This window comes from Cryptotermes secundus, unplaced genomic scaffold, assembly GCF_002891405.2.
Source record: "Cryptotermes secundus unplaced genomic scaffold, Csec_1.0 scaffold1859, whole genome shotgun sequence".
In the NCBI taxonomy this organism is placed as follows: domain Eukaryota; kingdom Metazoa; phylum Arthropoda; class Insecta; order Blattodea; family Kalotermitidae; genus Cryptotermes; species Cryptotermes secundus.
This window is the reverse complement of record NW_019734348.1, coordinates 220,986-233,860: the sequence shown is the minus strand read 5'-3', so window position 1 is coordinate 233,860 and position 12,875 is coordinate 220,986. Positions and strand designations below refer to the sequence as shown.

The following is a 12,875-nucleotide window of genomic DNA, read 5'->3' as shown; positions in this document are numbered from 1 at the left end:
CACAACAAGTATAACAAAAACATAATTGGGAAATGCCCTCCCCCACAAAAGCAAAATATGCCCACTGATTCTTAGTGCCACAAAACAAAATGAGCCACCTTTTCATACAGTGGCAAAGAAGTAAGAAAAATTACTAAACTCTTTGGGACACAAATAAAAATAGCCTTCTGCACACAGAACACTATACAAAACATATCAAAGCACCCTGCACAAACAGATGAATATAACAGAAGCAACATTTACCATGTGAAATGAGTAGGCTGTCTACTAAAATATATTGGACAGACAGGAAGAACACTTAATATTAAATATAAAGAACATGTTCATCCCATTAGAAACAACAGCAATTCTGGATATTCAAGTCACGTACTAAACTCAGGGCGCACACGTGGAACCATAATGGTTAGTATGGATTTTAATAAAACAGGAAAGAATGGCAAACACTTAAATACCTTAGAAAAATACCACATCTATAGAATCGGTAAAGATAACTTACAAATGAATGAGACATTGACAGACAACCCCATATTTGAGACCCTATATGAACTTCACACCAGATAGCAACACACACCCTCAGTCCTGTTTATAAAAGTGAAATTGGTCACACAGAATGCTCATAATCTCTACACATAAACTAAGCAACAACATAACCAGTTCAAGAGCATGGTAAAATCTACAAGTCACTCTAACATATATATGTAACTATAAGAAGTAAACTGAAGTATAAGAACAAATATTCCTTACACATTAGTGATAGCATGCATGCAGTAACACTACATCAACATCTGTATGAGCTGCATAAATAACACACATATATATATATGTACAAATACAAAGAGCTATCTAAACTTAACGAAACTAATAACAAAAAATATATAGCACAACATTTCATTTACACATTATGGATAATACATGTGCCACAGTGAGGGAATGCAGTGTAGCAAGACCCAACATTAAGATGGTTTAATTTTAATTTTGAATTCCAATTTTAATTCAGACTTTATATTATAATTAAAAACAGCATCACGTTCACAAGCAACATGTAATTTTGAAGAAAGCAGTCTTCTGGGATTTGGCGCCGTGTATATGTGGTGTTAACCGACGTTTCGGAGGAACGTATCGCCCCCATCTTCAAGGTTGAAGAAAAAGTATAGGTAAATCTGCAAGCGACAACACCGTGAGACACGGTAAAGTAGACTGCTTTACCGTGTCTCACGGTGTTGTCGCTTGCAGATTTACCTATACTTTTTCTTCAACCTTGAAGATGGGGGCGATACGTTCCTCCGAAACGTCGGTTAACACCACATATACACGGCGCCAAATCCCAGAAGACTGCTTTCTTCATAGTCACCGCCGTGAAAGCCTCAAATCTTACAACATGTAATTTTAACACACAGTGCTACAATTTGGGCAAGATAGACAGCGGCTGAAACATGTAGTTGCAGAGAAGTAGGACAAGATAAGAAGTTGCATTTGAGATGGAAATTAATGCAATGGGATACTTAAATACAGTATTACTGCTGTGATGGTAAATTACTTTCCAGGATTGTTTCACTTTTATTAGTTATATGAGGACATACTTATATACCTATACACTATATACTTATATTATGATCATTGTCAATGTAATGAAACCTGACAGCCAATTTAAGAAGGCCTTCTAAGGCGTTTTCACACAAAAGAGATCCCAGAAGTGTTATGGAGAGTATAATGCTAGCAACATACAGACGAAAGCAGGTGGTGTTAATGATTATTGTCTCTTGCACGATTGCCAAAATATGAACTAACATAGGTTGGTCTCTTCTTGAAATGTGGCAGAAGTTTACAAAGTAGTTTAAGGGGAAAGTATCAAGTTAATACAGTCCACATGTAAACTCTTGACACTGGGTTGCATATACACAACTACAATAATGGAAACTGCTTGTTCAAATTAAGAACTCCCATTCTTACTACAGGTGTAAACTTAATGAAGGAGAATTATAAGCAATACTAATTTTATTAGGTGGCTTTGGCATCAGTGAGGGGACCACAGCTAGCACAGTGGGTGGCAGAACTGAACTTCCCAATTGACAAAGATAGTCACATGGTGTTCGATTTGGTACAGGAATTCCTTCAGAATGCTGGTCAAGGACAAATGATCATTCAGGTGAGTTTTGGATCTAGGGCCATTTTTCTAAGTGTTGAAATGTCCTTCACATCTTATATTTGAAACTGTACTGAATTGTGATGTAGCTGTGTAGAGTACCATCTTTTGCAGTCCGTGCTTGGCTGCCGCTTTGCTGGTTCTTGCTTGATTTAATTTTTAGTCCTGAAGATGGAGCCAGTACATTCCTCTGAAATATCAGCGAATTTCTGCTGGACAGTATGGAATCTTATTGCAGAAGATAGTACTTCTCGTAGTCACTGATGAAATCCAGTTAATGTAGACATGTTTATGCTTTTATGTACATACAAGCCTTGAAATTACACTTAGAATGATGTACTCCTCATTGCAGTGTGAACAGTCTGAAACAGAATTAGGACAACTTGCACAGCAGCAGATTATGTTGGTACACAGCTGTTTGGATCTGTTAAGTCAGTATGGAACTGTGGCAAGCCTATATCCAGTCTCATATCTTAATTCACACCGCTCAGTGTGCTATCGACGTTGGGCACAGCAGCTGCTCAACAACATGTCAGTAGAGAGGTGAGTAGGCACGCATTGCATCATGTGGACAAGGTGACTGAAAATCATATTCCGTGGACATTGTGCATTATATGAAGAAAGTGGCAGAGCTTTGTGGGTTATCGTTAACCTTTAATGTACAGACTTTTAAATTGCTTGCAGCCCACTGTGGCCAGTATTTAAATCGCCCTGATTAATTAACATTGCAAACCTTCAGAAAAAAATACATATTTTCCGTTCTATGCAACATAGAAATACGAACTAAAAACAGACTGAAAGACAATAAAATTTTCGACATATACACAAAAGAGCAATTTTTACAAACGAAAATTAACTGTGATTATTTTGTCATGAAGTGCAAAATATAATCTTTATTATATATGTTATGTAATTCCCGTTGTTTTTTCTTCAACCTTGAATCATGGTGATATTGTAAATATAATCGCACTATATACAATAATATTTTGTTCAGACTGTACACGAGTTTGCACCGCGTCACTTCATAGTTTACTATACACTCTGACACGCAGTCCACCTCACACAAAGCGGCATTGCACTTTTTACAATAGAAGAGCGTACTCCTGTTTTTCTTATTTAGCAAAACACATGACAGCATCTTTGTTTCCCTTTGGTTGGCCAGTGGTGTGAATGTTTCACCTTCAGTCGACTCAGTTGGGCCCCAGGTAACCTTGGCCTCCCCCGAGGAACGCCACTGACCATGATATTCAGCTTTGAGACTTGGTGATATTGTAAATATAATCATACTATATACAATAATATTACTCTACGTGAGTTTGAACTGCGTCACTTCACTGCGATACTCTGACGCACGTGGCACTTCTCGAAGCAGTCCACTTCACACAGAGCAAAATCACACTTTTTACAATAGAAGAGTGTGCTCCTGCTTTTCTTATTTAGCAAAACACACGATGTCTTTGTTTCTCTTCGGTTGGCCAGTGTTGTGAATGTTTCACCTCCAGTCGACTCAGTTGGGCCCAGATAACCTTGGCCTCCCCCCCCGAGAAACGCCACTGACCGTGATATTCACCTTGTGCAATTGAAGAATCATCTTGGGGGAAGGGGGTTCTAGCAAAATCAAATAAATTATGTTTATTGACGAAGCAACACACTCGCCTATTAGTAATACTCGCAAAATAGTGATGCAAAGTAATTATAATACTAGTCGAAAAGGGTGCCAGTCCGACACTGATACTGAAAGTCACAGTGGCAAAGATGCCTTTTACTCACAAAGTAATACTGGTTCAGTAGGTTTATATCTTCCCAGACACAAAATAAAAATGATATATAAAGAAATATTAGACAATCCGACACTGACTTCCTGACTGAAAATTCGCCACTGAAAACCAATCCTTGAATGCGTCAGACTTCATTAAAGGCTCTGGAAGCACTCATATGCAAGCGCTGATGAATATTTCATCAGTTCTCAAAACAAAGCCGGGCTATATTTGGCTGACCAGGTCATAAACAGTCATATCTAAATGTAAATAGTATCGAAACCAGTACCATGATAAACGATTTCATTATTTAGAGCTAAGGAATAAACCATGACTTTACGAGCATTTGTTTGGTTCCAAATGCAAGATCAAACGTGTCAGCACTCCCAAAAAGAGCACGTGTCCTGCCGCATATATATATAACATTCAGCCATTAAAGGTTAAAGTGACTGAGTTTTTGTGATTATTAACAAGGTGGCATAGTGTTCTGGGTTACTAACAAGGTGAGGCCATGCCATAGCTCAGGTGGTGAATTGCCCACTTCCCACCATGGCGGCCCAGGTTTCAGCCATTTCAGGTCATGTGGCGTTTTTGGTGTACAAAGTGACACTGGGACAGGTTTTCTCTGAGTACTTTGGTTTTCCCTGCCAATTCTCATTCCACTGACTGCTCCACATTCATCACCTATCACCCGGGGCTGGTACAATAGGCCAGTTACTGGCTGACGTACCAAGTGGACTCAATCTCACCCTATTTTTTTATTGCTAGTGGGGTGGGACTAAGTCCCTTGTACTGCAGCCACTTCTGGCCTATTGTACCAGCCCAAGATGATAGGTGAGGGTGATTGTGGAGCAATTGGTGGAATGAAGGTTGGCAGGGAAACCGAAGTACTCAGAGAAAACCTGCCCCAGCGCCACTTTGTCCACCACAAATCCCACTTGACCAGACCCGAGATCAAGCCCAGGCCGCCACGATGGGAAGCCAGCGACTAACCGCTTGAGCTGTGGTGCGGCCTTAGTCTCACCCTACCTCAAGAAACTTAAAACATTGCTAGCAGAGTGATATAGGGCTTGTGGTCTTCTAACATGTTGACATTGATAAGGTTTTGTATCAAGTGACCAAGCTTCATTCCTTATTGCAAGGTGATTGAGCTTTGCAATTTATTGTCAGAGTAATTGAAGAGTGTGGATGATTATCAAGGGCAGCTGAGCTTTTTTGGATTGTTGGTAATGCCACTGGTCCATGTGAACTGTTAAGGTAGTGGAACTTACTGGATTATGAACAAGGTGATGTAGCTGTGTGGCCTATTAACAAAATTATGGCTTTGTGACTTATTGATAAAGTGTATTATTTACCTGATGACAGACTTTAATGGCATATAACATGGTGATTGAAGTTAGTGTTTTATTGATAAAGCAGCTGAACTCTGATGTTGACTGATGTAATTTTTCATGCTTTGTCTAAAATTTGTGCCAAGACTGGTATAAGTAAAATTGTTCTGTGTGCAGCTGCCATGAAGTTGTGGCCCAGTTCCATAGTCTGTTCTCTCCAGAGACAGTAAACAACAAGCTGTCCAGTCAGCAGGTTGTTGCGTTATCATACCAACTGCAGGCCTCTCTGGCTGAGGCTAATGCCAGGCTGAAGAAGAGCTATGAGTGTCTGGCAGCCGAAGGACTGCCTGAAGCGGGTGTCCGGTTAGACGCAGCATACAACGAGGCTCGTGCCAGGATCAGTGCCTTCCTCATGGGGGAGAAAGGTGCAGCGATGGCTCTGGAGTGTGTCAACATAACAGCACTGTGCGCTCTAAACAAGCGTTATCTCATGATGGAAGCTGCTGCACTGAGTAAGTGGCAGTAGTTTTAATTCCAGCTCTGAATAAGTCTGCATCCAGCCACTGCCCTCAATATTTCAGCATCCTGTTGCAGTACTATATCACTCGTCCACTTACTTCCGTCCGTAATGTAGCACAACCTTTTATTTTAAAATGTCATTTACACTCACATTTACAATTCATAAAATATTATTAAAATCATACTTTTTTTTTTAATTGTTGCAGTTTGTTTTGGCCCTATAAGGCCACCAACTGTTAATTGATTGAAATTACCGCACTGCATGAGCTCATATGTCAATATGCTTACATGCCATTATTGCACGTCATCATTATTCGAGAATGTATGCCCACAATTCACCCACACTATTTTCATGTTGCGGTATCCACTCCATGTTCCTTCCTGCATAGTGAACCTTAGTGTGCACACGCACACTCTATGGTAGAGCAGCTGGGACATGAAGCTAACCACTTGTCTCTAGTCCTGACCTCCACTCCTTCACGTCTTCATGGCATGGTGCTTAATTAATTAAGCACAGGGACAGTGTTACATTTATGTTCACCTTCACTTTATTATAGAATGTTTAGCTTGAAAGGTTTACTAATTTGTCTAGTTATGGCACATGTTGGGGTAAATGTTGTTCAGGTGCTGGAGACTGCCTGGTGGACTTAACGTCTCGGGAGGGAGACTGGTTCCTGGATGAAATGTACTTGGTGAGCACCTTGGTGACGGAGTTATCTAGTCTTCTGCCATCGCATCACCAACTTGACTCCACAGCTGGAGCCGATACCAGAGTCGAGCTGGTGCTGCAGTGTCTCAAGTCTGCACATAACATCTATAAGGGCCTGCAGGTATTTGTCATGATTAGTCAAATGCACATCAGGATAAGTTATTCAGGTAGACTGTATAATTGTATACATTTTATATTATATATTTTTAGTTGTTAAGGTCATGTAGCTTGAAGTTTTTGAAAGGAAGCTAGTGCCGTAAGTTCTTTCTGGGGTGTTATGAAGTATTGTATTTTGCTTTCAGGAATTGAACTTCAACTTTCACACTATTATTCTTCCTGAAGCATTGAAAACTATCCAAACAGAAGAGCCAACAGTGCTGGCCATGGTAACTGAACTGAATGATATCATTGCTGGAGTAGGCTGTCCTCTGGAAGATATACTGGCCCAGTTGGAGATGCATCTACGCTACATAATCATGGCAATGGATGTAAGTTCTCTGTGAGAAATTGTGTTGGACAATTAGTTTTGTCGGGTTTTTTTTTTCACCCAGCTTTGCTTAATAAGATTAGCTATATTTTTGTTGTTGTGATGATTGTATGGCTGTATCTGTTCCTGATGATAACCTTTGTAATCTTAATTTTGTACCTTCTGTAACAGACATGGTGGCTGTATGAGTTTATGATGTAGATAGTGACAGTGGAACCATGTTTATTGCCCCATCATAGAATCCTGAAATTTTGTTTATAACAGTTAACAACTGCGTGTGCAAAAATCTGTATTTGGCCCTTAGTTTGATGGCTGCAACTGATGAATACAGAGAGACATCATCATTGTACATGTAGATTCCGTAAGTTTGACAATTATTTTAATAATTGTGAACATGGGGATTGGTGAAACTGCTGTATTGTGTCAGATTTGAGAAACACTAGTTCCTGCTAGAATGTCATGTTGTCTGACATATTCTTGAAGAGTCATGTCTCCAGGGATTTAAGGCTGTGTAGTCTGTTGAAATTTAACTACAGTTCAGTGGAACATAAGATGCCTTTTAACTAATTGCACAGCATTATATCCCAGAAGGTAGAACTCTTCATAACCACTGCTGATAGACCCATAAATCCTACATGACAGTTCTTTGTTTTTTCTTTTGGTCTGCCAACAGTCCCCTCATCACAGTGCTCAGAATATGGTAGCTGAGATTCGAAAAAGGTTCGAACTGCTGCTGTCGCGACCTGCAGAGCTGGTCACAGATGGGTTAGATGACCAGGCTACAAATGTGAATAGCAGTTCTGCTGTTGGCAGCAGTGATGATGTCTTGACACCAGGTCAGATGCTCCTCATGGGTTTCAATGGCCTCTTTGAAAAGCTGCAGCTGGAGAGAAATGCACTGATTGGTGCTCTGGATACCCTGGATACACCGCATTGCTGGAAAAAAGTGGACCAGGTGTGGGAAGCAAAGGCTATTGCGGTGAGTACCGAAGCATGTTAATATTTTGCAGTCTTAAGATTGTGATCATCTGGGTATTGGTACTGTGTAGTCTTGCTGGCGAATGCTGACATTTGGAGGAATGTGGTGTGTTCATTTTCAGGCTTGACAGTTTGACTCCATCAGGAAAATTATTAGTGTCAGAGCTTGTTGAATGTGCATACATTAAAGTAAAGAAATGGACTTGTAATGAACTGGAGTAACAGACATTACGCGTGAAACAGTTTAAGTCACACTGATACTTCACATACGTAAATTGTGTTATGGGTTGTTCCAACTGCTGGAATTGGAATACACACACCATTTTTATATTACATATGGAAGAGATGTATGTGAAACAGCCATTATTATTAACTTTTTAAAATGTGTTAACGATAATGGCACTTAAACTGTACATGAGCCACAGCAAGCCTTTTCCAGCCTGCTTTTTTCTGAACCAGCCGTTTCCTGGCAACAGCCCCTAACGGTGGAGATTTTTCAGCTTCCCCTGCTGAGGTCCTCTTGTCACACCTGCACATGCAGAACTCTTGTCAACTGTTAACTCAGCTACAGTAGCAAGCAATAGAGGAACAGTGTTTTCAGTGTTGTCCGTGCAGGGTAGTTATAAAGAAGAGAATTTCCCCAGTTCTCTTCTTTACAACCATTTTGCATGCACTGCAATGAAAACACCATTCTTCTGTTGCCACGTGCATGTTTGTTTCCCCAGGAACATGTTTACTGAGCTGTTGCTCCAAAATGGCTGTTTGTTTATTCACCTATTGCATAGCAATGGCTATACTCATTTTTTTGGGGTCTTTGCTTAGCAGCGGGTCTGTATGCCACAATATATTGTCATCATAGTTCTAAATGGTTCCATCTCCATGTTTTGTGAAGCAGAGAAAATAAGGCTGCAGTCTTGGAAACATGAATAGTTGGACATAGGACATGGAAAAAATGGAACCTTTCCTTCTATTTTCTGTTGTGTGATTTGTTTGTTTAATGGTGGGTATAGAGCCCCAGTGCCATTAGGAACTAAATGCATTTATAACCTGGAAAGTAATATAAATTAGAGATAGAAGCATTAAGAACTGACGTGATGATGTGCGAATAGGATCTGTAGTGAAGAAAGCAGTCTGCTTTTACCAGTTCTCATGGTCTCTTCGCTTGCAGAATTCTTATATTTTTTCTTCTACCCTGAAGATGGAGGCGATACGTTCCTCCGAAACGTCAGTTAACACCACATATGCACGGTGACAAATCCCAGAAGACTGCTTTCTTCATAGTCACCGCCGTGAAAGCCTCAAATCTTACAGGATCTGTACTGTCCGTAGCTTCTGTGCATATGACATTAGACTAGTAGCACAGCTCTCTTCTCGTTATGTTGGATTTAAGGCTCTCACAGCAATGACTTTCAAGAGTATGGCCCTCTGTGTAGTTCAGAGAGAGCCCAGCATTTCAGAGGAACATCACCTGCATCTTCAGGGACAAAGAGCAAGCCAGTGATAAAACCAGCAGAAGCAGGCAGCAGGCTTGTCTTACTCCTTGATCCTGAAGGTGGATGTGATGCTCTGAAACGTTTGGCTGTCTGAACTGCACTGAATTACCATCCAAGGTCACAAACTGAATATCGGCAGTATATAAGGTAAAGTTGTCCCTGTGCTTAATTAGTTAAGCACTCTGCCATGAAGAAGTATGGGGGAGCAGAGGTGTAGCATCACCTTTCATGACATCGGCGGTAGACAGAGGTGAGTGATCAGCTTCGTGCCCCAGCCGCTTTACCTCCAGGGCAGGGCCCCCAGTACCCATTGGCTAGAAGGCTGTGTGTACTCACAAAAAAAAAAAAAAAGGAAGGAAGGAAAATGATTGTGTCCTTGGATTTAGTATATACTGTATCTTATCATCTTTAATATTCAAATTAGAGACAGTAATATATGGTCTCGAGTACCAAGGGACTCAGACCCGAGAAAGTCTGTGCTGGCAAGGACCAGCAGCAAATACAAAAGTTGTCCCTGTGCTTAATTAGTTAAGCACTGCCATGAAGAAGTATGGGGGACTGGAGGTGTAGCTTCACATTTCTTGATTTCTGCAGTAGACAGAGGTGAATATCAGCTTTATGCCCCATGTCCTCTCGTTAGAGAGGGCACTCCACAGAAACAAGACTGTAACTGTCAATCTAATAAATTTCTGGTCACAAGCCCCAGATGGATGCTTTATGCCAAGACAGACTGGCTGACTGACTGTCAGTCGTAAAATGAGACTCAGACTCAATATTATAAACAGTACAGAAGTTAATCTGTACTGCCTTACAGTTTTTGGTTTTTCTGACTTCACACAAGCTTTGTATGAAGTCTGACTCGTGTTCAGGAGGTGTCTGGATCGAATCTCTGCCAGGACACCAGTTATCTTGACAAGTGTTTACAGAATCTTTCTTGATAAGCTGATGGTTACTCAGATGATCGAGAAATTTCTTGCTTTTTTGGAACCTCATTGCTCATTACCATGTTCACGACTAACCAGTTATGTCCACCCTATTTTTGTTAAGATGTATTTAAATCTTTATATGTGTGTGTTGCATCATGTTGTGTATCTCACTGCTATGTAGATAGTCTGTCACAACAGAACTATAAGTAAACAATTGAAGACATGAGTATTATCGATGAAATCAGTATTTATTGACTAAGCATACTCACTACATGTTTCGACCATGTATATGACCAGGCATATAAAATATTAAAAATTATGTCAACATACTGTCACACAACAAATAACTTCACGGCGTCTTGAATGTAGCGAATTTATTGAACACTCGCTCTTACAATTACACAGTTCACAATATCACAAGTACTGCCATCTGCAGTATCACAATTAACTCTCCTGCTGTCACTGTCATGCACTCGATACAACCTGACTCGGCGACTGCTACAATTCAACTGACTGGTTAATCGTTACTCACTAGTAACTCCCTACTGAATAGTGTTTGCTGCTCCTTATTTAGGCTTGGAATGGACAACACAGAAAACAGTTATGTGATAGGTACCACTGTTGCGCAATGTCGTGTTTACCGATTGCCTAGCAACAGTCGTTGTACGGGCTCCCCTGTTGTGTGACGCCGTGTTTACAAAGGCATTGCTAGGCAACGCTGCCGAGAGTTGTTTATTGCTGCGTAGCAACCAGCGTGCTTCGGCTCAGCTCAGAGAAACACCGCTTTCCTTACTGTTGTGTAACCTCGTTTCCACTGTTGCATAACTTGGCAACCAACCATTTATCAAGGGTCTGTCTTTGTGGTAACTCGTTCCACCTCCCGTTGCCCAGCAACGGTTAGACATGTCACAATACATTAATGGAATTCTGATTACGGTGGATCCATTGTTACTAGTGCCATCTTATACAACCCATTCCTCAAGATATGATGTAATGTATTATATCGAATTGAATAATTAGTGTAGGTAAGTCTATGTTTGCTATTATTATATTATGAACTAAAGCTGGAGGTTAAAACTTAACCTTTAGTTTACTTTGTGTAGGGTTTTTAGTGGAGGGGCATAGGATGGGTGGTGTGTGTTGAATTGTCACAATGTATGGGGTATGTACTTTGTTAAGCGAGGGTGTTATTTATATGGTATATGTACATATTGTGGTGGGGGGGGGAGTTAACTGCAAATTCCAGATATATTCCATACTACTGGCTTCATACTGATAGTTGATTTGGTGACATGTGTTTATCCTCTGTTACGTATTTTGTTGTCTGTGTTGAAGTGCTCTTCTGTGGGTTTCTTGGACTGAAGTTGCTGTTTACTGCTATGTGTTTTACACTCGATTGTTTTGTTCTCTATGGGAATGTTATACATGCGAATTCTTTTTGGACAGATGTTGTTGTTCCTGGTATTCTGGTGATGTGGTTTCGTCGATAATACTCCTGTCTTCAGATGTTTATTTATAGTTGTGTTGTGATAAATGGACTTATATACATAGCGATGTGTTTAAATGTTATCCTTCGCTTTGTACCAAGTCCTGCGATGCAGTCTTTTCACTTGAGATTTTTCTCTATGGTCTAATGGTCAGAGCTCCTCGCTACAGATCCAGAGGTCCCGGTTTCGATTCCCCATGCTACCAGATTTTCTGAGAAGTAGTGGGTCTGGAATGGGGTCCGCTCAGCCTCGTGAAGATAATTGAGGAGTTACTTGAAAGGAAAAGTAGCGTTTCTGGCCTAGAAAACTAAGGATTAACGGCTGTGAGAATCCGTTGTGCTGACCACGCGACACCCTCTGTCTTCAGAGGTTGGCACTAACTTCGCTGACAAGCAGCAGTCGCTCGGTCGGTATAGTTCACTTGCAGACTAAAAGCCACGGAGTTTGTAATTATGTATGCATTTTTAATTTTTGCCATATGTGCTACATGTTATTTCCTTTGATTTAATCACCCAAATAATGTTAGGTGGTTTTGTATGGGTGTGAAACTTAGTCTCTGACATTAAGGGATGAACATAGACTGAGGGTGTTTGAGAACAGTGTACTGAGGAGAATATTTGGACCGAAGAGAGTTGAAGTGACAGGAGGTTGGAGAAACCTGCATAATGAGGAGCTTCATAACTTGTACTCTTCTCCAAGTATAATTAGAATGATCAAGTCAAGGGGGCGGGATGTGCAGGGCAGGGCTTAAAGAACCCAGGGGACAAAGCAGAGTGCATGTAGGATTTTGGTGGGAAAGCCAGAAGGAAAGAGACCACTAGGAAGACCTAGACATAGGTGGAAGGTTAATATTAAGGCTGATCTTAGGGAAATACTGTACAGATAACTGGCCCTGCTTATAACATCTCAGCACAGACTGTGTAGAAAAAACTACAGTCAACTCTCGATTATCCGGGGGCGGATTAACCGGTTTGCGGCTTAACCGGGGCTTTTTTTTTTAAGTTTATATGTTGTTTAATATTCATTCACTTTTGTTTCACATGGT

At 40.6% G+C, this 12,875-nt stretch overlaps 1 protein-coding gene across 1 annotated transcript in view; it reads left to right on the top strand.

Annotated features, from left to right (window-relative positions):
* The window catches only part of LOC111868719 (serine/threonine-protein kinase SMG1), a gene marked incomplete at its 5' end in the record, with an annotated part of 82,975 nt that overhangs the window by 43,561 nt on the left and 26,539 nt on the right, over nt 1-12,875 (top strand). Inside the window, 6 exon segments of the mRNA XM_023859638.2 lie at nt 2,003-2,146; nt 2,496-2,686; nt 5,409-5,743; nt 6,375-6,580; nt 6,762-6,947; nt 7,620-7,925. Coding sequence (XP_023715406.2) covers nt 2,003-2,146; nt 2,496-2,686; nt 5,409-5,743; nt 6,375-6,580; nt 6,762-6,947; nt 7,620-7,925 — 1,368 coding nt within the window.